Genomic DNA, 25,371 nt, shown 5'->3' with positions numbered 1-25,371 from the left:
GATTATGTGGTGTGTTGCTGGACAGAAAAGTGGTTTTGTGAAATTTTTTAATCTGCCCAACATTTCTTTAGATTTAAATTTTAAGTTGATGGACTTGCCCTGGACTTGCCCTGGACTTGCCCTGTGTAAATAGCTGACTATCACTGCTTTGATGATTGTCTGCTATTTCTTGCTATCTTCATTTGCTTTCATGATTTTGCATCCATTGTCTGCAGGTCTGTGAAGAAAATTTTATTAGATTATCCCTCTAATGGCTGTTTGATAGGTATGTAAATTTTGATTACATAGTCTAGGAGTTTTGTAGATATATGTTAATCATCTTGTCATGATATTTACCCATGTTTCACTCTTTACCTGAAGCAAGATGGTGTAGAAGTTGTAAAATCTCTTGAAATTGGATATCATTGTTAGTTTCTTTTTTCTTCCCTGTTCTTCATTCCTTGGCCATTGGTTATTGTCTTTACAATTGGCCATGTAAGCGTTGAGAAAATGCAAGTGATTCTCTGTTTCCTTTTGTGCTTTTGTATAAAATTTGGTTGAGGTAAATACTGAACATCTTCGGCAGAATCGTTGGATTGACTGTATACAAACAAACACATTAGTACCATGCAGCTAAGCTTGGGTCATTGTTTTGGTGCCTTTATTTATACCAAACTGCAGCTTGCGATGATTCTGTTTGGGATGTACTGAGTTATTATGTAACATTGTTTTACAGTCTGCAAAGATTTCTGTCTAGATCTTTTTCCCTTTTTAGAGTGATTTGATTTTTTTTAAAATGCAAATTAAGTTAATTTTGATATTAACAAATTATTAAGGCATGTTTTGCTATATCATAAATTCAATCATCGACTTTTTTTACGACCTCATTATCATTTGAAGGAAAAAGTTTATTTTCATTTTCTAATGCAATTTAAGAAGCTTCAGTTTGGTTATCTTTTAACAACTTTTGTATTAAAAAATTAATACCCACAAGAAAAAAAATTCAACAACTTAAAGGGATGTTGCTCAGATATAGAGACAGTTTTAGTGGTAATGAAATATTTTACAATTTGAATATGCGAGCGAGTAATTTGAATTTCACTGAAGAATACTCTCTCGGAAGTTTGGTTTTCCAATGATTAAATATCATATGGAGGATATCTTAACATTTACATATATGTGTAGTTGGGAGATTTGTTTGAACTAAAGAATTGGTGATGAGTATGTTAATTTCTGTACAGTACATGTTGGGTGCTACGAGCTGTATGCATGTCATAGTTGATTGCTACAATTATGAAATTGAAACAATTGTTATTTAATAAATATCAAGACTTATTATTTAATGTTATCGGATAGTAACTTGTAACATCAATCTATCTATAATATAATGTAAAAGCTGTATAACTCTCAAAATGATGAAATTAAACTCCAAACTTTAGTTTTAACGTTAAGAAACATATGTTCTTATATAAAAATATAACAAAATATTCACTTTTGAAAGTGAAATTATTGAAAATAAAATTAAAGTGAAAATTTGTAATGTAATTTTTTCAATTAAATGTGATTTATTTTGTTGAAAATTGTCTATTTTTCAATTTTGATTAATTTATTACATTTTACACTCTTAGTTTCCATCCTTAACAATTAAAAATTAAAATGTACTTGTTTCTTATATGGTATAAAAATTAAATATTGCTTAATATGCTAAAATTATTATTTTTATACATCATTTATAATTGTTTTAAAATTATATATTTACATGATACCTAAATTTAAACAAAACATAATTTATATCAATTAATAAGGAAAAACTCTAACTAATATAAACATAAATTTAAAAGAGACATATTAGTTTTATACAATATGAATTTTATAACTCACAACTTAAAATTGATTATATATAATTTATTTATAAAAAGTAAAGGGAGTTCAAAACTTCTTTTTTTTCTTAATAATTAAGTTTAATCTAAAAATAAATAAAATGGTTCCATTTTAACAACTATATCATATATATATATATATATATAGTTGAATTTATGTTTCACTAAATATTTATTTAATATTTAAATGTGTGTGCATGCTTTAATATTTTAAATAATACAAATATTATTATTATTAATTATATGTGTGCACGTGCATGTATGTGCAAATATGTGTGTAGTATAATATTTTAAATAACATAAATATTATTATTAATAATTAATTTAAACTTTTGATTTTTTATATTTTTTTAAATATACATTATTAATTTTTAATTCATAATTTTTTTTTTATCAAAAACACTATTTTATTATATATAAAAACGATTTGATAATGGAAATCATATCATCGGATTCTTTCCTATTAATTGGTTAAATTGATTTTATGTTATATAGTATATCAACAAATAGTTTATGCAATCAAATAATATCCTGTGCAAATAATTTAAATCAACCAATTAATATTTGCTAAACATTAGTATTAGGCTGAGCTTTTGTGTAGGAAAAAAAAACACAATCAATCAATTTCAGCATTATTGTAAATCAGTTAGAATACAAATATCAATTAGTATTTGCTTCAAATAATTTAAATAAGTCAAATATTATAAAAATTCTCTAAATTTAGAGTCCAGAATATATATAATTTTAATACATCAATATATATATATATATATATATATATATATATATAATAAATGTTATAGTCATCTATACAAAAAATTTCTCCTGGTTGAAGTGGGCTAGGCCAAGGCTCCTTGTTGCACATTCTGATTGCATTGCTGTGCCACTTCTCCTAATCACAAACACATCAAATTTATTGTCTCATCAGGTTAACTACTCTAATGATCCATTACCCCTTTAAGTTGACTTACCAAATCCACTAAATTGAGTAAAGCAATCCATAGACCCACCAAGTTGACTCATCAAATCTACTGGCACATTAGGTTGATTTGTAGAATTTTCTAAACCACAATTTCCACAGTAATTGCAAAGTGAAGACTCTAGGTTATCTTCATGGCCTTCATTTTCTAACTCATGAATAGTTGTACCAAAATTAGAAGCATCATTCATATATGAAGTGCTCCCAATCATAGACACACAGTGCTGATTAGTCCAATTTATAGTCTCACCAAATTGAGTAGGCCAATCAAAAACCTTACCGTAGTTATTAGTCCAATCTTCAATTTCACCAAGCTGATTGGAGCAATCTAAAGGATCACCAAGATGACTTGTACTCAAATCCACAACCACATTTGATTGATTTGTAAAATTTTCCAAAGCACCAATCTGGTTAGCACAATTATCATCCACCACCCCATTATTCTTTGCCATCAACTGCATAAAACTAGGATCAAAATTAAGCATTTGGGATTGAGAACTAGAACCCCTGTCGAGATTAAGTTGGTAAGATGCTAGCAGGTTGATGTCATTAAGTGGATTCATAGGAGCAAAGATATGTTGGTTCAGAGAGATGGTTTGCATGCAATTGAGTTGGCTTGAGCTTGTGGCAGCACTTGTAAATTGAACCATATTCTGCAAGAAATTGAAGTTGGCTTCAATTTGATGGTTGTGCCTCAACATGATAATTCTTTGATTACAGGCTTCTAGTTTGTCGTCCAAAAGAGCAATGAAATTCCACAGCTTCTCTTCATCAAGGCCATCGAAACTTGCATGCCAAGTTGGATATTTGATGTTGAAAATCTCTTTCTGAACTTTGGAAATCTCAATTTTAATTGTATTCTTCCTATTCTTGAAGAAGTCTTTGAGATCAAAATTCTTAGGAAACTTCTCATTCTTTGTACGCTCATACTTTTCAATGATGGAATGCACCGCAATAGGGTCTTCAGGCCAAGTCACTGGTTGAGCATCACCATCGCCACCATAGATAATCAAGCAACCATTGACACCACATTTGGTACAAAATTCAGACATGTTGTTCAATAGTCTCTTCTTTCGGTTCATGAATCTTACTTCACGCTCTCTCCCATTTGAGATGAATTTTAAGGTTAATTTTGGACGACCCATATTCTAAAACATGCACAAATTGATCAACAAAACAAAACGCGAGTCATACGTTAGAGATACAAATCGAAATAAAAAAGACAACTAGTACACGAATTATATGTTTTGAACACGATATTGTGCTCCAAATTCAAAAGAAAAAAAAATCAAATATAAGTTGTTAAACAAATAGATAATTATCATGGACAATAAAACATATAAAGTGGAAGTTATTCTACAAATTTAAAGCAAGGAAAGGATGGAAGAATTTTAAAGAAGAAAAAGCAAGCAGTTTTCGGATTAACAGAGAAAAGGAAACAATTGAGTTTACATTCAAAGATAATAGTTTTCCAAATAACTGAAGAAAGTTCCTTACTTTCAGTGGCTGGTATTGGAACCTTCACTGCTTGATTTCAGAACTATCCATGAATAAATAAGTATTAGATTTTATATCAGGCAGTGATCTGTGATTGTACTATTAGATAAATATTGGGTCTAACTATTTAACACACTATCAATTTTTCTTCTTTTTTTCCCATATTTTTATTTTGGGAAACTTAAAATGTGGGAATGGAAAAGATCCATTATAATCAATTACTACAAAAGATCTTTGACCAACGAAATTAATAATCTAATTTGGTGTGGCTTGTTATTAACACTGTAATACTAATATGTCTATTTTCTAGAGTTGTTTGTAGTTAGATTTGTTTGTTTTTTCCTACGGTTTATATATTAATTCTTATATATTAGAATTAGTTTTTAAGTTATTGTAAATACATTTAAATTTACTCTTAGTCTTTCAAAATATTTTGATAGTTTTAAATATAAAATTTAAATTTTTACAAATAGTTCATGTTATTACTTTTTGATAACGTGATATGTATTTAAATACTTCATGTCACTTGTCACTTAGAATGGTTGTTAACGTACCATAGTTACACGCATATCAAGTCATAAAAGGATAGTAAAAAAAAATCTATTTCAAAATTTATGAAAATAAAATTATTAAAAATATTTTTAGATGACTAAAATAAAACTTAACTATATTTATAAAAATTAAAAATATATTTAAGTAAGTTTTATATTATAATTTTGAATCTTAATTTTTATTGGCAGTGTCTTTTAGAGCTATTTTTATTTTTTTAAGCCATGGATCTCCTCCTATATTGAAATTTTGATTTTATTTTTGAAATTTTCAAATATTATTTTTTTAATTTTAATTTATATTTAATTTTTCTAAAATTAAATCTTCATACGTTAATATTAAATTAGTGATATTTATTTTCTTTTCTATTCTTTTTTTAGATAAACCCGATTTTATGATTATTACAATCTTGATTAGCTTTACTTTTAAATGTTGAATTCTGACCAACCATATCTATAAAATTATGTGTCTAGATTTTACTAATTTATTTCTAAAATTATCATAAAATATTTTTAAAAAATTTAGTCCATAAATTTAGTATTATTTAATTAATTAATGGATTTTTTTGCATTATGCTTGTATTATTAAATTAAAATAATTAATAAAAAAATTAATATATTACATGGATATTTTTTAATTTAATATATTTTTTAATTTAAAAATAAATATTCTAATTATTGATAGTTAATAATTTATTATATTAAATAGGACAAAATTAAAGAAATAAAAAATAAAAATTAAAGATAAGTTAGATTAAAAAATACTTTTATTATCTTTATGAATATGGTGTGCCAAAATTCAAAATTTAAAATCAAATAAAAATTAGGACTGGTTAAGATTTCAATAATCTTAAAATTCTCTCATTTGATACAATACATTAGAATTTAAAATTAAAATAAAATTAAATTTGAAGAATAAAAGTTATAAATAAAAAGTAAATTATCTACGTAGAAGAAGTCATATAGTGTAATAAATAAGAGAATAACTTCTTAAAACTATTCTGGTTTAAGATAATTCTTAAAAATATTTTCATTTAATACATGAAGACAGATAAAATATTCATTAATAATAATAAAATATCTACTATTTTATTTTATTTTATTTATAACTAATTTATTTAAAAAAAATATTTATTACCTTTTAACCTGATTTATATGCATGTAATATCATAGCTAACCAGCACAGCAGTGGTAACCAGCACACTATCTATGTTAAGTACATAATTACATTTTTCAACTCTTGAATTGCTTGATTCATAAATCGCCTTGATGAGAATGGTGTTCATGTATTCAATTTTGGTCAATGTTTGTATAAGTAGAACAAGTATATGCTTATAAAGGTTCAATCTGCTGCTAAAAAATATTAAAATATCTTTTATAACATTAAAATATAAAAAGAATTCAAATATTATATATGAAAACATAAAAGATAATAAGATTTAAAAATAAGTGAAAATAATTTATAATTATAAATATTATGAATACATATGTGTTTGTTTCTCTTATAATAGTTTATGTATATATAATAAAATAAAATATTCAAATTTACAATAATTTATTTACATTAACAAAACTTTGAGACGTTATAATGATCATAACTTATGACTTCAGCCTTTTTTTAATAATAAATTATACTTATTTTATCTTGATTATGTATGCTACATTCCACTATAGCAGCCAACTTTTTGTTGCAAATTACGACAATTTATTTTCGTATTGAGCAATGTAAATTTAATTAAAAAGAACATTAATATATGGGAAACATTCAATATTAATGAATTATGAAAGTTCACCAAGAAAACACAAGTCATATTGTTGAAAAACAATGAAAAGCAATATTGAGGAATGAAAAGGTTTTTATGTATTCAAAGGCAACCCCTTGGGATGACTACTCCATTGTTAGTTCCACCAGCATTTACACAAGATGATGTTGCAGATCCTTTATAATAAGTTAGCTTTATGTCTTGCAGTTTGATATCCCAACATGGGTTGCTTTCGCTGCAATCAAAATTGATTGCTACTGGGCTTGCTGAAGTTCCCCTTATGTGTTCATATGATACACTGCTTATCTTCACGCCAGAACTCTGCTTTTTTAATATAAAAATAATAAATCACCCATGAAATCAAAGTGATGTTTTATAAGTAGCTTAGTGTTATCTTTTACTTTCTATCACCATTTGAACAAATGTTTGTTTTGAAAAACTATTCCTTATGACACTGATTGTAATAGAGGAGACAGGAAGAACAGAGATTTTTAATGAAAAAAACTTAGATATATTGTTGGCTTAAATTTAATATATATAAAGATGAGTAAGTGACAGAAATGAGGTTGGATTCATGATTTACAGTTTTTGTAGAATTTGGTTTGGTAGCATTGAGTATTTTCCTATTAAAATCGTAATAGATGTAGAAAAGTGACCTGGTTAGGACATTCCTTTGCGGGGCAATATCTTTGATCAACAATGATGGGATGATAAGCATTTTGCATGATGAGGTTTCTGAACACAACGTCTCTTGCATACCCATTACTTGGTTGTGCCCAAGATTTTATCCTAACCCCATTTTCTGTTCTGCTCAACACTGAATTTGTCACTGTCACATTCTGAACTCCAGCCTCCTCCTCGAAGGTGCCCAAGCTCCCAATGCTGTCAAAGTAAGACCAACCAAAACATAAACATATATCTAAGGAAAGGACTTCACTTCACTTGGGTCCAATGTATGAGTAACATTAATATAAATACTGCTTGAAAATTAAGGTGTTAGGATTCACTCACATTAGACTATAAATCAAAATCCATTTACTATAATATTATGTTGTATTATTAGAAGAGTTTCTCACAAATTAGTCCATGATGGTATCAGACCCATCATCAAGTTAGAGAAAAAGAAATGAGAAAGTTACCTAATGCCATGTCCAGGGCCACAAGCAACACGTTCAATCCACATGTTAGAGGTACCTTGGCTTATGGATATGCAATCATCACCAGTCATTATGGTGGCATGGCTTACAGTAACACCAGTTGAAAACTGCACGTTGATTCCATCAGTATTGGGACTTGTACTTGGAGCTCTGATTTTCACATTTTCGATCACAACGTTTTTGCAATGGTCCACAGCAATGTGCATTGCCTTGCTATTTAACGATGTTAATCCACTAACCACTACATTGTTTGACCAACTCAATGATATTGACTGCACTTAATCACAAAATCAATTACTATGCTACTCATCACAAGAAGAATTTTTTTCTATTGGACTATCTTAAAAAATTTTCCATCACGAGAAATATTATCATAACATATTCTATCAAAATTAACTCAATATATGGCTCACTAATTGGCCAAAGAAAACGAAATTAATTTATTTTTTGGCTAAATATAATAATTTAATTTAATTATACAGACCAATAAAAATAGTTGTTTTTTTATGAATACTTTTATTTAATATTATTAAAGTTAATCTCACTATTGATATTTTAACTTAAAAAATTATTATGATTACTACTAATTTATGTATTTTATTAACTCTGTTTATTAAACATAAAAAAATTATTAAATTATTAAATGCAATGTCTTGGTAGATTACACTTTAATTTGTTTAGAAAAATGTGGACTTGAATTTGCAAATTCTTCTAGTCAGCGTGTTTCCTTCTATTTTGAAGAGTAAGCAACATAAAATATATTAAGAAAACAACGTTCTTAAACCGTACAATTCTCATGCAAGGCGTCAAGTACCTTCTTACCCATCATGTTCTTGCCCCTTTTCTACTTTTAATTTAATGTTAAATAAATACACACTCTCCAAAATGCATGTGATTCAAATTAATAAAGTTTAACTCTACTTTTATTTTATGAATTTCATTTATATATGCCGACAATTTAAATATTTTTTATACTGTTTCTCAATCGTGAATTATCATGCAATCATAAATCTTTGTTATATGATGATTTACTATTGTTTTATTTACATTAACAAAGATAATTCCATCGTTTAATATTTTTTATGAATAAATCACATTTTTTTAAATGAATGATATTATTTTTCGCTTTAATAAACTGATTCAATGCAGGTTCTAACAAATTAATCACATCAAATTACAAAAACACAGGTGAAGAAAATCTAAGTATAAGCCTTTAATAAGCTTGTGCAAGAATTTTGAGAAGACTTTACATTTTATTTGTAAATAAAAATATAATTTATTAATTTTTCTATGCAATCTAGTTAGAGTTTTTGATAAATTTGTATTTGGGAATCTAAATATAGGACTTGTTTCAAAATTTGTTCAAATATAATTAGAAATTATTATTTCTCAATTTAATTAGAATTTGATTTAAATTTAATTTATATTAAATGATATGTTTAATATTAGTTTTAGGATTTTATTCGTATTTTATTATTAGTTAGATTGTATTAGGATTTTATCAGAATTATAATAAGATTTTGTTATAGTTTCTAAGATTAATAATTGTGAGGATAAACAGATCATTAAAACAAACATAAAATAATAAAGAGGTATCCATGTTTATATATGCACATACCCTTGCTCCAGCAGGACAATTGTTTGCACCTTTTCTACAGCGCCAATAGTTAGCACCTCTTCCATCAACAGTTCCACCATGTATTGAAAGCCAATTAACCTTCATGAACAATATCCAATATCCTGAATTACCAAGTGACCAATAATCTGAAGGGGCAACAATAGTGCCATCAATTCTAAATTCGATCTTGTTCATGCAAGGACCCCAAAATGTCACTTGTTTTAGCAAGAAACTTCCTTTGGGTACGTAAATTGTGGCTGCTCCTTTTGATTTGCATGCCCAAGACCATGCCCTTAGAAAGGCCATGGTAGAGTCCAACTTGCCATCAGGTTTAGCCCCAAAGCTAACCACATTCACTAAGGAATTAGCATTAGAAGTAACCAAAAAGAAGCTCAAATTGCCCAGAAAGAATAGTATGAAAAAATGATTTGTGTGATGAGCCATGACAATGATGATGCAAATTAGAGTTTTGCTGAGATATATGGTAACAATCCATTAATATTTATACTTGCAAGAGGTTTGGGGACAAACCCTTAAAGGTGATATTTATTATCACATGGTTTCAAGTATAAACCAAGTTAATTGTAAATTAAGTCACTTAATATTCTCATATTGTCGGGTCTTAATTCCCAAAACTAAAACATGTGCGTGCAAGTTATCACCGCCCTTCCTCGTTGCCACTATTTGCTGCTATTTTATGTATAATTTTCAGGTTAAGAAATTTGTAAATATCATATTCTTATAGAGATTATATTGAGGTGCATTAAAAACTGTGAGAAAAATATAGTATTATACTTTCAATTATTTATTTCATTCCTCAATGGATATTTTAAAAATATTAATTAATGTTATCTTTTCTTTTATAATTTATGATCTCCAGATATTCTAACTTAATTATAATAACACCTAGTATCTATTAATTTTACATGAAATTTTATATAAAAAAACTTTAATCCACAATTATATAGTAAATCTTATATTCTATATTAAGTTATATAAGTTTATGTGAATCTTGATTTATTTTAAGAATATAAAATTTATAAAGCTGATGAAGTGTGTAATTATATATGAGTGGTGAGATTAAAAGTCTGTGAACAATTATATAATTACTGAGAAATGTCTATTTTTTAAATCTTATTAAGACAAGAATTGTGGAGTGTGAGTAAAAGTTGATATTAGATGTATCACACACTTCATGGGAAGAACTGATGTTTTAACTCTGTATTAGGTTAAAGGATCAAAAGACGAACAAATCAAAACATAAGGTAGTAGTTTAAGGCTTTTTTGTTTTGAGGTTGAAAGAACAATTCCCACATTATATAATATATATTGTAAACATATGGTTTATATTAATTAAAATAAAAATTTATTTATGTTTAATAATTTAAAACTAATTTTATTCAACTTTAACATAAATGAATTTTAAATCAATTTCGCACCATGGCTTCAGTTAAAGGCTCGTTATTTTGTATTACAAAGATTTTCTGGATTGGACAACTTGTTATCTCGTTTCAATCTATTTCAAAATTTTAGAAACTTGGATGAATTAAAAGTTATAATTTAATTCAAATACAGTGATAGTGTAAAAACAAATTATATTGTTACTTAATTATTAATATAAATAATATATTAAACTCTAAAAAGTTAAAGATATTTAATTGAAAAAGTTTATAAAATCTATAATTTTTTAAAAATCCTAAATGATTAATTAAGTGAAACAAAAATCTCGCATGTCACGGTTATTGATTAAAGTATTCATTCATCTTATAAAATGAGTTAAATGTAATTTTTCAAAAAATAATTTTAAAACTTATTTTACCTTAAATTAGTTAGCTAGACTATCATTTATTTTATCCTGAATTTTTTATTATAAAAATAAGTTTTTTCTTTTCATTATCGTGGTCTTTGGCAATAATTGGGTGAATATTATTGAATACGTGATGTGAAAGACTACATGTGGATGTGGAATATTGCACAGCTCAAGTTTGAGCTCATTGCCAGCAAAATGTCTGAACACACAAAATTTATAAATACGAATTCAATTAAAAATGCTTTTTTTTTTATAATTTGATTTATCTAAAATGAAAAGTTGCAATTATTAAATAAAAAATTAACAGTTAAAATTATAACTAAACAGGGTAATGAACTACGTAATTATATGTATTTTTTAACCGATAATTTTTTAATTCATTGAACTATAATTTTAGACTTTATGTCTTAAAATGATACTTTGGAGAATATATGATTTCTAGTACTGTCAACTTAAAAAAATGAAAATAAAAAGTTAAAAGAATTTGTTTTCATTATATAAGGTTACAATAAAAAGCTATTAAATTAGAATCATTATATTTTGCACGTGTAACATTTCTAATTTTGTTATTTTTAATTTATCCTTTATGAATTTTTTTCTTACATGTATATGATATGTGAAGGTTTATGTTTAACTTTTTAAAATTTTTAAAATAAATTTAGAAGAAATTGGGACAGAGTCAACTCTAAAACAAACACTTAGTCATCTAACTAAGGTAAATTAAAATTAAAGTCTTACTTTAATTTTCTAAACCTTGATTTAGGTTTATAAACCTCTAATTAGATTAAACAATGCTGCATGCTTGGCAAAAATATTATAAGTTATAAAATTCTAAAAATAAAATTTAAACTTAAAATAAGACTAATTTAACCTATTTGACTTCATAATTTTTTTTTATTAGCTTAGAGACTTATATGACCAAATTTTATAGGCTAAAGTGTAGATGTTAGACTAAATTACTATTAGTTGTTCAATTTCAACTAAATTTAAGGACTTAATTCAATTTTTGAAACAATATAATAAAAAAAAAAACTTGATCAAATCTCATTGGCTTGTCAAATTTTTAAACATGAGATATAGAGATTATTGAATAAAAATTTATGATTCATAAAACATACATTTTTATATGCAAGGTGTTGAAAATTGTGTGCTAATGGCAATGAAACACAATAATGTCTAAATATTCATATTTTAAAGTATACATATATGTACAATATATTGGTTTTAACTTTACCTTGTTGGAAAATATTGCAGTCACAAATACTCTCTAAGTATCTATTAAAATAATTTACTATAAGTCATTTATTGTTATTGTGTAAATAATCAACAGTTACCCATTTAATACCATTTTATAAAACAAATACTAATGAGTTTTATTTAATTTTTAGGTTCATTCAAGATTATTTTTATCCAACCAGGTATTAACATTAGTTTAACTAAAATCTAACTTTCTACATTAAAATTAAATTTTTTAAAATTTTCAGAAATTTACAATTTTAAGTTTGAGAACTTATTTTTGGAAGTATATAATTTTAATTTTAATTTTTTTAAATTTTTAAGAAATATAAAAATATAATTTAATAAACTTATTTTATCTCATGTTTTTATTATTATAAACTATAATTTGGAGAAAAAATTATAATTTTTTAATAGAGATGTAAAAAAAAATTGCAAAAATAAACCTACAGCAAACAAAATGATAAAAGGTCGAAGACGAAGAGGAGTTTTTAGATGGGCTAACCCACTTAGCAGAATGACGGCCCAAAGCGAAAAAATGGAAACGAAGTGGGGTTTTACAAAAACCCTAACCCTAGGCCCATCTTTAATCTTACGGTTGTTATATATAAAGGTATAAGAGTAACATTACCAACTTGGGAAACCCTAATTGCGCACTGAGTGAAAATGGCGGTACCGTTGCTTTCCAAGAGGATCGTGAAGAAGCGCGTGAAAAAGTTCAAGCGCCCCCAAAGCGATCGCAAGATCTCCGTCAAGGTTAGTCGCTCTACCATTTAACGCTCGCCATTACCAACTGCTTAAATGATTTTCATTTTTAGTTTGTTTGTTTTTTCTGCGTTAGCTTTAATTGAAATGATGATAGTTAATGTCGCCCCAGTCTTAATTTGCACCAAAAGGTGTAAGATGGTGCTGGACATTCTTATCTGATTATCCTCGTATCTTTGATTTGTTTTTACGGACATAAATTTTATGTTTATGCTTTTAAGTTCTTTTTTTTTTTTCGCTCCAATTTTTTTTTATAATGTGTTCTTTTTCTAATGATGGGGATTTGTGGATCTTTTGCAAAACTCAATTTCAATTTGTGTCTTTATATGCAATGAGATATGATGATTTTTATCCATCAATTCTGCATAGAATGATGATGATTATCAACATGCACTACCATCTGATCTCTTGCTCATTATCTTAAGTAGTGTTTTTGTGAACTATCCTGTGTAAATTATATTAGTTTTGGTCATGTTTATGTAATGTTTATTGCTTTATTTTCCCCCGTTTACGATTGTTGTTATTATGTTAGCTAATACTATTTTGCAATCTTTAATGATTTTTCTTTAGTATTTTGATTAACATGTAATTATTTTACTAAAATCACCATCTTTCGGCTGAGATTGCATATCGGTATTATACTTTGAGTTTATGTAGTCTTCGTGTTTGTTTATTTTCGTTCCCCTCGTTTATGCAGGGTTTTGTCTACTTTTGAAGCTGGGCATTTCGTGTAATATGCTTGTGTTTTTTGTCAGTTTTTAAACTATGCTTATTAGGTTAGATGAAAAATTTCCTTTGAAAAATAATTTCCCATACGATAGTGTCTTTTGTTTTTGCCACTTTAGTTATTTATGCGTGCTTGCGTAGTTGCATCCAATTCATCTGATTGGTTGTTTATGATTGCTTAATATTGTCTAAAACAATTGTTAAATTTTGAATGGTTTGAAATTGATAACTTTTGTTCTAAATTAAGTATGTGTCTTGATTTTTTGTTGCAGACAAACTGGCGCAGACCCAAGGGTATTGACTCTCGTGTTAGGAGAAAGTTCAAAGGATGCACTTTGATGCCAAACATTGGTTATGGTTCCGACAAGAAAACTCGCCATTATTTGCCAAATGGTTTCAAGAAATTTGTCGTGCACAATGTGAAAGACCTGGAACTTCTCATGATGCACAACAGGTAAAGATCTGAAATGATTCAAACCAACTTTTAGGGGATTGTAATTTACTGCTATGCATCAGCTATGCATCATAGCATATGCAGAATTTAAATGACTTCTGTTTTTATGTTAATCCAGGACTTACTGTGCTGAGATTGCTCATAATGTATCCACAAGGAAGAGGAAGGAGATAGTTGAGAGAGCTGCTCAGCTTGATGTTGTTGTGACAAACAAAACAGCCAGACTACGCAGCCAGGAAGATGAATAGGTCCCATTGTCTGTTGATTTTGATCATCCTTGTTATTTTTGTAGGGAGCTTCAGTTGAAACCCTTGATGCTAGATTTTGATCATCTTTGTTATCTTTGTTTTGGCCTAAACCTGTTTCATGTCATACATTTTTATATTGCTTATTGTCTTCTATTTAACAAAATTTTCAACTTCATTCTTGATTATATGTTGGGCTCTAGTTTAAAGTACATGCGCGGGTACAGGTGAAGAAGAGCTTTAACCATGTTTAAACATTCAGTTTGGAATATTCGTCACCGAGATGGAATAAACTGAAAAAAAAGTAATTGTTATTCCGAGGATTTGTGGTTGTAGCTTACGACGGCTAAGTTAACCGTTTGTGGTTTTCTTTAAGTTCTAATAAGGTTGGTTTTTGAATGCATTTAAATGAATGACGGGATTTGTATTCTCCTAGGTTCCCCAATATTAGGGTTATGGATAAAGTTGTGTTGGAACTCATTCAATGAAAATGAAAATACGAGAATCGAACTACGTCCATTTAATATTTACTATTTGCAAGTTTTGTTGTTAAAGGATCAACTTGAGTGTAAATTTTAATGTGATTATTTGTTCATTGACTTTAGAGGGCGGGTATAATAAACAGAACATCACGTTTACAAACAATACTAGCAAAATCAACGAGATGCTTCTAGTTAGGGGTTGCAAGAAAAGAAGAGAGGAGAGTAAGTAAGCGATATGATTGATGGTATAATGGAAAAAAAGATGAGTGTAAAATGAACGAAAGAAAGTATTGGAATTGTTAATCACACTACAGCATAATCAATAGACCAGACCAACATCGATGAAATCAGGATTTCAGAATTAATATGCGAGCTGAGTGAGAGGACTACGTCCTACATCAATGAGAGCAGTAACTTTAATACAAAAATACTATAATAGTAACAATCATCATACAATGAACCCTATAAATTTTTTTGTTTTAAAACTTGTCTACTGAAAATGTATAGTAAAAATTAATATAATTTTTTCAACTCAATACAAAAGTTACAATTTATTATATATATTAATTTTAAACATGAATTTTAAGACAATTAATTTTGATTCTGAACATCTAAATATAATTTTTATTATAAAATCATATTACAATGAAATGAAGTAAACGTGATTCTCCGCTCATTTAATTTAGATGCACTAATCATTTGGCAGCATCTACGAATGGAGAATTTGAAAAAGCAGCGTTAGTGGTAAGCTAGCTACCAGTCCCACTAATATTCTTTTAATGGGCGTTCCTAACAAGTGATTTTGGTATTTATTAAATAATTAATAAATAATAAAATTTTTATTAAAATATATTTTAAATTGTGCTAATGTGTATTTTTTATATTTTAATATTTTTTCATTTTATATTTTAATATAAAATAAAATTTAAATACAAATTTTAAATATTATTAATATTATTTATTAATTAAAATTTTATCTCAGTAAGAAATCTATCAGAAATTAAAAAAAAAAAAAGTAAGTTTTTCCTTTAATATAATTGGTTCGCATTTTTCTTTCATATTTATTCTGCTATATTTATACTTTCGGAAAGAAGTGTGTTGAGTAGAAAGTTTGAAGCATTTTGTGTGTCCTCTAATCTGATTCATTATGGCAGGAGCACTTGTGGGTGGAGCTTTTCTCTCTGGTTTTGTTAATGTTGTTTTTGATCGGCTTTTTTCACCTGAAGTTGCAAGCTTGATCCGAGGCAAGAAGCTTGACCATAAGTTAGTTGAAAGATTGAAAACTACCCTTTATGCTATTGAGGCTGTGCTTAATGATGCTGAAGACAAACAAATCAATGATCATGCTGTGAAGAAGTGGCTTCATGATCTCAGAGATGCTGTTTATGTGGCTGATGACTTGTTGGATGGTCTCTCTACTGAAGCTGCCACTCACGAGGAGGCAAGTAACTTTTTCTCTCGCGTTCTCAATTTGCGAGATAGAAAGGTGGTGAGTGAAATAGAAGACATCACTAGCAGGTTAGAGTATCTTGTTAACTTCAAAGATACTCTTGGTTTGAAAGAGATTCCAAGTGAGAACTTCTCATGGAGAACTGTATCAACATCTTTGCTTGAAGGATCTGGATCTGATATTTATGGAAGGGATCGAGATAAGGAGGGAATGAAAAAACTGTTGTTAGACGAGAGTAGTGAAGAAAATGTTTGTGTGATTCCTATTGTGGGCATGGGTGGTGTTGGAAAAACCACTTTAGTCCAGTGGTTGTACAATGATGAGAATTTGATGGGAAAGTTTGATTTGAAAGCATGGGTTTGTGTTTCTGAAGAATCTAATGTTGTTAACATTACAAAGGCTGTCATAGCGGCGGTTACTCGTGCTGCTTGTGATGCAAAGGATTTAAATTTACTTCAACTTGATTTGAAGGAAAAGTTGTCAGGGAAGAGGTTTTTGGTTGTTTTGGATGATGTTTGGAACATTGATCAACACGGTTGGAATAGTTTTAAAAAGCCTTTTCAATACGGGACTAAAGGAAGTAAAATTCTTGTGACAACTCGACTTGAAAAGGTTGCTTCAATACTCCAAACTGCTCCGCCGTACCGTCTACATGAGTTGTCGGATGAATATTGTTGGACAGTGTTTGCAAAGCATGCCCGTTTCCCAGAATCTGGTGGTGATTCAAATCTGGAAAGAATTGGTAAGGACATTGTAAAGAGGTGTCGAGGATTACCTTTGGCTGCAGAAACCCTTGGTTGTCTATTGCAAACAAAACATGATGTAGCGGATTGGAATACTATATTGACGAGTGAACTTTGGGAAATTCCAGTGGAAGATAGTAAAATAATACCAGCTCTGAAAATAAGTTATTACCATCTCCCTCCACATCTAAAACGTTGTTTTGCTTATTTCTCGTTGTTTCCCAAGGATTATAGATTTTATAAATATGAACTAATCTCCCGGTGGATGGCAGAAGATCTTCTGCGATCACCAAAGAAAGGAGAGACGTTGGAAAAAGTTGGTTCTGAGTGTTTTGATGATTTGACTTCTTGATCTTTTCTTAAAAAGCTCGGAAGGTATTTTGTAATGCATGACCTGATGCATGACTTGGCCAAATTTGTTGCTGGGGACTTCTATTTTTGGTCAGAAGAACTTGGGATGTTTGACAAGAGTAAGACTCTTACTCGTCATTTATCGTATGGAAGGTTGAGTCATCCAATCTCAAAAAATTTCGATGCTATTGATGAATTAAAATCTTTGAGAACATTTTTGCAAGTCCATTTCTCACGTCCTTCCTTCGGCTTTGGAAGTGTCATTTTGATCATATTATCAAAGTTTAAATACCTAAGAGTTTTGTCATTCAAGGATTGTAAAGAACTTAAGATGTTGCCTGATCCAATAGGTGAATCGATCCATCTTCGTTACTTGGATCTCTCTCGAACAGGTATCGAAACATTACCAGAATCATTGAGCAAATTGTACAATTTACAAACACTGAAGCTGTCTTATTGTCGTAGTCTAACAACGTTGCCAAGTGGCATGCAAAATCTTGTGAATTTGCGACATCTTAATGTTAGGGGTACAGGAGTAAAAGAGATGCCTCGGGGAATGAGCAAACTAAAACATCTGCAGTTTTTAAGTGACTTCGTTGTGGGCAAGCATGAAGAGAATGGGATCAAGGAATTAGGAGAACTCTCTGATCTCCATGAATTCCTACGACTCATGAAATTGGAGAATGTTACTAATAGTAGCGAAGCAGAGGAGGCAAGGATAAAGGATAAGACACACATAAAACATTTGTCCTTATGCTGGTCTGGGTATGGTGATATGAATACATCCTCCCACATTGAAGGAGAAATATTTGACAAGTTACAACCTCACAAAGGCCTAGAAGCACTTCAAATCGCTGGGTATAGGGGTACAAGATTTTCAGATTGGGTAGGGCATTCTTCTTACCACAAGATGACTCGTGTAGTTTTAAAATTTTGTTTGAATTGTTATTTCCTTCCTTCTCTTGGACAACTACCACATCTCAAGTCCTTGGAGATTTCATTTTTTGATATGTTGGAGAATATTGGTGATGAGTTTTACAAGAACGGTAATGATGTTTCTTCTCTAGAAACACCGTTTCCGTCGTTAGTGGAACTAGAATTCCATAGAATGTCTTGTTGGGAGGTGTGGCATTCATCTGAATCCTATGCTTTTCCTCAACTTGAGGCCTTAAAAATAATTGATTGTCCTGGCTTAAGGGGAGATCTGCCTCATCAACTTCCTGTCTTGAAAAGACTTGAGATACAACGTTGTCCCAAATTAACAAATCTGCCCAATCAATTTCTTGCTTTGGAAGTTCTTCGAATTGAAAAGTATGAGCTGCTTGTTTCTTCTCTTCAGCAGACTCCTTCATTACAGGAGTTGAGCATATCTGGTAGCAATGGAGTAAGATTGCAAGAGTTTCCTATTTTATTACGGTATTTATTCGTTGAAGGACTGGAGCTGGTGGAGTCCGTGATTGGGGTCATCACCAGCGCCCAACCAACTTGTTTACAATCTTTAAGCATCTCAAATTGTTCGTGTGCCTTGGCAATTTCAAGTGATTGTTTACCAAAATGTTTGAAGAACCTCACAATCCAAAAATGTAGAAATGTACATGTCCCAAATCAACATAGCTTGTTAGAGTCGTTAACAATAATTGACAGCTGCGATTCACTCTCATCTTTCTCATTGGAGGCCTTTCCCAATCTCATGCGTCTGGAAATTAGAAGGTGTTTAACTTTGCAATCTTTTTCAATGCCACCATTACAGTCAAAGGCTTCTATTCTACAGATTCTCCACATTTCTCGCTGCCCTAAGTTTGTGGGGTTCCCAACAGAAGGATTGGTTGCACCCAAAATGACTTCGTTTTATCTCGAGAACTGCCCTATGTTGAAGTCATTACCTTCTCACATGAATACTCTGCTCCCTCGGTTAAATTCTCTTTCAATAAGAGATTGCCCTAACATTGATTCGTTTCCTGAAGGGGGTCTTCCGGCCGACTTGGCAACACTTCAGATTGTGAATTGCGAGAATCTATTGATGTGCCTATCATTAATAGGTGTGCACCGGGGTCTCACTGATTTAACCATTGGTGGTGCCAATTCATCCTTAAGGGAGGATTTGTTGCCTCAGCTTCCCTCTCTTGCCACTCTAATACTACACAAGTTTGAAACTATGGAGAAGATGGATTGCAACAGCCTTCTCCATCTCACCTCCCTTCAAGTTTTACGTATTGGCTACTGCCCCAAATTGAACAACATGGTGGGGGAAAGATTGCCTCTCTCTCTCATAAAACTCGAAATCGATCGGTCTCCTTTGTTGGCAGAACTGTGTGAGAAGAAGCATCCTCAAATTTGGGACAGAATTTCCCACATTTCTGGCATTCATGTTAACGGGAGATAGGTTTCGTGACCTAGGATTGTCAACAGGTAATTCTGATGCACACGTCTTGATGGTACTTTATTGTCATTTGGAAAAGTGATTTACTTGCATATTGATTCTCTGGAAATGTCAAGCTGGTTAATACTCCTTCAGGAAGAGGATCATGCTTTCACTAAATCTATTGTTTTCATTTTATATTTTGTTGTCATATCTTTTCTTGTGGTGTTGAAAGACTCCCGCAAAGGAATCAGCATACTATATTTGATATAGTGCTAATATTTTGTGGACATTATATTCAATTAGAGATTTTCTTTTGACGAGTGTTAGATAATTTTAACTATTTTCTTGTTTCTTGCCATCTTTTGCAGGCAGTTCGAATGAAAGGAGAAGTGTATTGATGGTTGAAAATTCCATAAACATATGGAGATGAGATATTCTTTTTGTTGGTGACCATATTTACACTGATGTACGTCAATCCAAAACACATTTGCTATGATGAACAGTGATGTGTTTGGAACAGAAATAGAAGGTGATATATGGGCAAGTCACTCATATCATGTCTTTATTACATGTTGTGGTCATTTATTAAGTTCGTCAAAATGACATACCAATTCCTAGTGGTGAGAATTTAAGTAGGTCACTCGTATCATGATGAGATTCCATCAGACAAAAGTCTTCTACATCAACTTTTCTCTATAGTGAGCATATATTTTTTTTTTAACTAAGTGGACTTACTATTATTATAATTAATGGTCTTTATCCTTTTGTATGCAATTTAATGCTTTGCAAAACATTGAACTCCACGGTTAGAGCAAACATTTTATTTAGCATCTAGCAATACAGATTATCCATGAAGAGATACAGTCTTCAAACATAACAAGCAAGATGAGGTTGTTGTCTTGTAATCTCAGTTTTTACTGATTTGAAAAGTCCATATTGGAAATTGTTTTGCATTTATCTTGGAATATTTGCTTTCAAAATTCTCTTTTGTCAGAAGTCTCTGTTCCAAGTTTTTTGTTCCAAATAGAGTCAGTCTTCTTTTTTTTTTCATTTAATTTAGTTGAGTTAATGTGTGACTAAGATCTGTTATCTATTGATAATTGATTGAAAGTGTAAGTAACAACAATTCAATCTGTTTAACTTTTTCTTTACAGTGAATGTCATTGCGTTATTTAAGAAAAATTGACTTTGGCAAAGTGGTCTTTATCCTATATGGTTTTCCCTTTTCTACTTACATGAAAAGCAGTAGCACGTCAATGAAGTTGACAGTCAGCAAAGATTGCTTAGTATTTTGAGATGGAGATTCCCCAAGAAGAGATTTTATTATAGAATTTTAATCATTTGGGGAACAAAAAGGATGCTTATAAGTAGGATGAAGTGGTCTCAGGAAATCAATGTTTTCTGTTCTGATAGGTCTACAAGTAAAATTTTGCCTTCTAATTTTGAATACTTTTGGGTTCAGGGGATACTGTCCAATGCAGAAGACCGATATGGTTTGCAATTATTTGGTGAAAATGGAAGAATCATAAAAACCAATGTGTTTTACTCTTGATTATGCTGTGGAAACGTTAAAATTAAGATCATGGTAGATGCTTAGAGTCAGATTGAAAGGATTTTTCTATTTTTATACTTCTATTTAGAGTGGTTCAATGAATTTCTTTGGTTCATTAAGGCACCCCATAATGCATTCTTTTGTTTGAAAAAACAACTTTGAATACTTTGATAACAAAATGTATTCCTTTTACCTTTTCTCCATGATTTTTTAACATGACGTGTTTCTCCATGGGTCCGTATGAGCTGTTGGTCAAGGAGATTAGGCAATTAGCTTATATATATAATTTGTTAATGATAAAAATAACATTATATTTGAAACCTTTAAATTTATCATGTGGGCATTGACAAATTTATTGAAAATGAAGCTCAAATAATATTATGTAGATATTAATGATAAAAATTTATGAATACAAAATCAAATAATGTAGAAAGATGTATCTTATATAAAATTGATTCATATATACAAAATCAAAATTATATATTATGAATGCCAAAATTATTTTCACTCACATATATATTTGCCGTTGCCGTAGTTCTCCAGTGAGCTAGCCCCATCTCCACTAGCATTATTTTTAAAATTATAATTATTTTAAACTATAGGAAGCATTAAAATAATTATAATTATACGTTCTACACAAGCATTAGTTTGTGACTTGATATATATGCGAGTCATCAAAATTAAAAAGTTAACTGGAATTGCATAATTATTTTTTTTCTCACTGACATAAATTTCCTTATTAATTACGTCATATGTATTACACAATGATATGGTTTACCAATCAGATAATCACTCCCATCCATTGATTCAAGTGGTTAAGCATCTAGTTTTCCCCAAGTCTCATGGTTGAGTATTGTGAATGATTTTTTGAATAAATTAATATGAATTTTATTTCATGAGATTTTTAGGAACGAATCTAATAATAATAATAATAATAAAGAGTGTGTTAGTATTTCTTATAAATTAACATTCTAAAATCTTCGAAGAGTTTAGAATTATAAAATCTTCTAACAGTTCATTTTTATTAAAAGGAATGTTTAAGATGTTTTAAAAATAACTAAAATTTTTGAAAGACTGATAAAATGTTTTAAATTTTCATAAAAGATATAACATTTTTTAAAAATATTTTATCCAAACACAATATCAAGTACTTGCGAAAAATATACTTCCTAATAAGTATTTTTCACTTCAGTGAATTGCCTATTAAAACCCTTTGTGACTGTTAAAACCTCACGTGTCAAAGACGCCACAAGGGCAAAGAACTCGAAATCTTTCAACAACTTTTGGTCTAATTTTAAGGGAATGCTCAAAAATCCTATAATCAATATATTCCGACAAAAAAGTTGGTGCACGATGCCCGTAGCCTTTCAAACGTAGTATAGTTTTGATTGTAAATTGCAATAAACTCAAGATTTGAAACACTCATCAATTTCATCGACAGAAATAGAGTTGTTAATTGTTGATCATATGTTTAATGCATATCTTGTTACTAATGTATTTAGATATTTTATATGTATTACACATAAAATAAAATGATATTATGTATATATAAACATTAGCCTGTAAACTTGATGTTCTGTTATATTACCCTCACATGTTAAGCTATGTTTAGGTTGAAAATATCATTAGAATCATGATATTACTTTTAAGAAGAGATATATCAAATATAATTCCGTTTTAAAAGCTAATTTTTTTGGTGGATCCAAGAGTAAAAGGAACCATTTGAAAAAAGGAAAATCAAACTAATAAAAATAGCTAAATAATAAAAACATTAATTAGTGTGACAGGGACCATTGCAAGTGAGAAGAGTCCTCAAAAGGCAAAGAATATCACTTGCCTGAGATAACAAACAACTATGCAATTCAATAAGGTACTAATACTATACTTAAATAAACAAAGTAACAAACCTAAAAAATGTGAGACAAGTAAGAATCAGGATCAGGCATATATTTTTCCCTTGCCTTGAATTTGAAGCATCACTTATCACCTTTACAACCCTGCAACAGCAGCCTTAGCAAGTAAAGAACCAAACCTTTCATCCACTTTTCATATATAAGAGCTCTCACTTGCACCAAACACATGCATCCACCTATGTTCAGCATTTGAGGCCTTGCTTCTCAACTTTTTAGGCCTCTAAAATTCCCTTAGCTCTTTCTGTTTGTTCCAATCAGCTTTTTCCTTTGTCTGAAATCCACACATAATAAAGAGATGGCAAACGAGCAAATGAAGCCTGTTGCAACGCTTCTTTTGGGGCTCAATTTTTGCATGTATGTCATAGTTTTGGGCATTGGTGGATGGGCCATGAACAAAGCTATAGATCATGGTTTTGAAATAGGTAAAGTATCTAATTTTATTAACATCTTTGTAATAAAATTACAAAGTATTTGTCTTTTCATTTTTTTTAAACATCTACATAGAAAAGGATAAAATATAAAACATTTTTGCTCTTTATTATATAAATATTTTTAAAAATAAGAAACAACCAAAATTAAAGTTTGTAACTATATGCAAATATAATAATATTTTCTGAAACAAGACAAAAACTTCTTCAGTGTGCTTATATTGTGTGATTACTATGGCAGGTCCCGGACTGCAACTTCCTGCTCATTTTTCACCCATACAATTTCCAATGGGAAATGCTGCCACTGGATTCTTTGTGACATTTGCTTTGCTTGCTGGAGTTGTTGGTGTTGGATCAATCATTTCAGGAGTCAATCATATCCGTTCATGGACTTCAGAGAGCTTGCCATCTGCAGCTTCAGTTGCTGCCATTGCGTGGGCTCTTACCCTTCTTGCCATGGGGTATTCTCTTCCTCCTTCATACAAGCAAATAAATAAATATTCCTAAGAAATAAAAAAAAATATATATTAGTTGTTGAACTTATCTCTATTAATATATCTTTTGTCAAATGAAAATTCATATTTAGTACAAATATTGTGAATATATACTAAGGGTAAATTAATATTGATATATATCATGGTGCATTGCACTATTAATGCAGATACATAATGTCTGGAATTTAATTTTAATATATGTTAGTATAAAACATTTTAGATTATCAATTAGTTGAAAATGATATTAATTATACGATCATATAAAAAAAATATTCTAACAAATAAATATTTCATAAACAAAATTTATATTGACAGAGATAAGCTTAAGGACTAATTTTTTGTCTAGAGATATGACCCTTTTTTTAGTGATAGAAACCATCACAAAAAATTGCTTTGCATTGAAAAATCAAAATTTTGTTATATAATAGTTATTGACATAACTAAAATATAATTTGTGCAGCTTTGCCTGCAAAGAGATTGAGCTTAACGTGAGAAATGCCCGCCTGGTAAGATATGAAAGTTTCATTTGCTGTCATTTTCTTATAATTGAGGTAGTTTATAGATTTTCATCTGCCAGAGAAATTCCCTTAATTTACAAGAGCTTTGAAATGTCCAATTTTTGCAGAAAACAATGGAGGCTTTTCTGATTATCCTCTCAGCTACACAACTTTTCTACATAGCTGCAATCCATGGTGCTGCTGCATACAGGAGATAAACTTGATAGTTGAGTGATGTGATGTTGTGATTATCTATTTTTTCTTCCCCTCTTATCTCTGTGATTTTATTTTTTTTCTTTTTGTCCAAAAGTCTTCCCATTTACAAACTTCAATGAAGATATGGTGTGATTTATTTCATGATTGGATTTGTATTGATTGGAAATAACCTGTGTACAAAAATAATAACAGAATATCTTTTGTACCATTTTTTTTTTCTTTCCAT

At 29.6% G+C, this 25,371-nt stretch overlaps 5 protein-coding genes and 3 non-coding genes across 8 annotated transcripts; 6 read left to right on the top strand and 2 right to left on the bottom strand.

Annotated features, from left to right (window-relative positions):
- Nucleotides 1-2,816: 2,816 nt before the first annotated feature.
- LOC113852359 (agamous-like MADS-box protein AGL75) lies at nucleotides 2,817-3,983 on the bottom strand. The gene has a single exon (XM_027482586.1). It carries the CDS (start codon nucleotides 3,981-3,983, stop codon nucleotides 2,817-2,819), a length of 1,167 nt encoding a protein of 388 aa, XP_027338387.1.
- Nucleotides 3,984-6,748: 2,765 nt separating this feature from the next.
- On the bottom strand, nucleotides 6,749-9,865 carry LOC113853173 (polygalacturonase-like). The gene is made up of 4 exons (XM_027483671.1): nucleotides 9,422-9,865; nucleotides 7,786-8,075; nucleotides 7,303-7,528; nucleotides 6,749-6,967 (listed from the first exon to the last, which is right to left on the bottom strand). Exons 1-4 carry the CDS (start codon nucleotides 9,863-9,865, stop codon nucleotides 6,749-6,751), a joined length of 1,179 nt encoding a protein of 392 aa, XP_027339472.1.
- Nucleotides 9,866-13,104: 3,239 nt separating this feature from the next.
- LOC113849569 (60S ribosomal protein L32-1-like) lies at nucleotides 13,105-14,803 on the top strand. The gene is made up of 3 exons (XM_027479571.1): nucleotides 13,105-13,223; nucleotides 14,231-14,412; nucleotides 14,531-14,803. Exons 1-3 carry the CDS (start codon nucleotides 13,134-13,136, stop codon nucleotides 14,658-14,660), a joined length of 402 nt encoding a protein of 133 aa, XP_027335372.1. The 5' UTR covers nucleotides 13,105-13,133; the 3' UTR covers nucleotides 14,661-14,803.
- On the top strand, nucleotides 13,316-13,397 carry LOC113853407. Its single transcript, XR_003502579.1, has one exon. It is a non-coding gene; the product is annotated as a small nucleolar RNA U31b (small nucleolar RNA).
- On the top strand, nucleotides 13,564-13,642 carry LOC113853395. Its single transcript, XR_003502567.1, has one exon. It is a non-coding gene; the product is annotated as a small nucleolar RNA Z195/SNORD33/SNORD32 family (small nucleolar RNA).
- Nucleotides 13,777-13,860, top strand: LOC113853396. Its single transcript, XR_003502568.1, has one exon. It is a non-coding gene; the product is annotated as a small nucleolar RNA Z196/R39/R59 family (small nucleolar RNA).
- Nucleotides 14,804-16,286: 1,483 nt separating the features above from the next.
- Nucleotides 16,287-20,066, top strand: LOC113852358 (putative disease resistance RPP13-like protein 1). Its single transcript, XM_027482585.1, has 3 exons — nucleotides 16,287-17,534; nucleotides 17,894-17,902; nucleotides 19,542-20,066. The coding sequence occupies exons 1-3, from the start codon at nucleotides 16,287-16,289 to the stop codon at nucleotides 20,064-20,066; spliced, it is 1,782 nt and encodes a 593-aa protein (XP_027338386.1).
- A 3,605-nt stretch (nucleotides 20,067-23,671) lies between these two features.
- LOC113852859 (membrane protein PM19L-like) lies at nucleotides 23,672-25,235 on the top strand. The gene is made up of 4 exons (XM_027483246.1): nucleotides 23,672-23,932; nucleotides 24,180-24,399; nucleotides 24,893-24,938; nucleotides 25,058-25,235. The coding sequence occupies exons 1-4, from the start codon at nucleotides 23,806-23,808 to the stop codon at nucleotides 25,145-25,147; spliced, it is 483 nt and encodes a 160-aa protein (XP_027339047.1). The 5' UTR covers nucleotides 23,672-23,805; the 3' UTR covers nucleotides 25,148-25,235.
- The last annotated feature ends 136 nt before the right edge of the window (nucleotides 25,236-25,371 follow it).

The sequence above is a fragment of the Abrus precatorius genome, unplaced genomic scaffold (genome assembly GCF_003935025.1).
Source record: "Abrus precatorius isolate BTA unplaced genomic scaffold, Abrus_2018 Scaffold10, whole genome shotgun sequence".
Lineage (NCBI taxonomy): Eukaryota > Viridiplantae > Streptophyta > Magnoliopsida > Fabales > Fabaceae > Abrus > Abrus precatorius.
This window is presented reverse-complemented; position numbering and strand designations above follow the sequence as displayed.

Coding starts and splice junctions, on each gene's coding strand:
- LOC113852359 (XM_027482586.1), bottom strand. CDS start 3,983: ATGGGTCGTCCAAAATTAACCTTAAAATTCATCTCAAATGGGAGAGAG.
- LOC113849569 (XM_027479571.1), top strand. CDS start 13,134: ATGGCGGTACCGTTGCTTTCCAAGAGGATCGTGAAGAAGCGCGTGAAA. Junction 13,224..14,230: donor ATCGCAAGATCTCCGTCAAG/GTTAGTCGCTCT, acceptor TTTTTGTTGCAG/ACAAACTGGCGCAGACCCAA. Junction 14,413..14,530: donor CTTCTCATGATGCACAACAG/GTAAAGATCTGA, acceptor ATGTTAATCCAG/GACTTACTGTGCTGAGATTG.
- LOC113852859 (XM_027483246.1), top strand. CDS start 23,806: ATGGCAAACGAGCAAATGAAGCCTGTTGCAACGCTTCTTTTGGGGCTC. Junction 23,933..24,179: donor AGATCATGGTTTTGAAATAG/GTAAAGTATCTA, acceptor TTACTATGGCAG/GTCCCGGACTGCAACTTCCT. Junction 24,939..25,057: donor ACGTGAGAAATGCCCGCCTG/GTAAGATATGAA, acceptor CAATTTTTGCAG/AAAACAATGGAGGCTTTTCT.
- LOC113852358 (XM_027482585.1), top strand. CDS start 16,287: ATGGCAGGAGCACTTGTGGGTGGAGCTTTTCTCTCTGGTTTTGTTAAT.
- LOC113853173 (XM_027483671.1), bottom strand. CDS start 9,865: ATGGCTCATCACACAAATCATTTTTTCATACTATTCTTTCTGGGCAAT. Junction 8,076..9,421: donor ATTGTCCTGCTGGAGCAAGG/GTATGTGCATAT, acceptor GATTAAGTGCAG/TCAATATCATTGAGTTGGTC. Junction 7,529..7,785: donor GGCCCTGGACATGGCATTAG/GTAACTTTCTCA, acceptor TTACTTTGACAG/CATTGGGAGCTTGGGCACCT.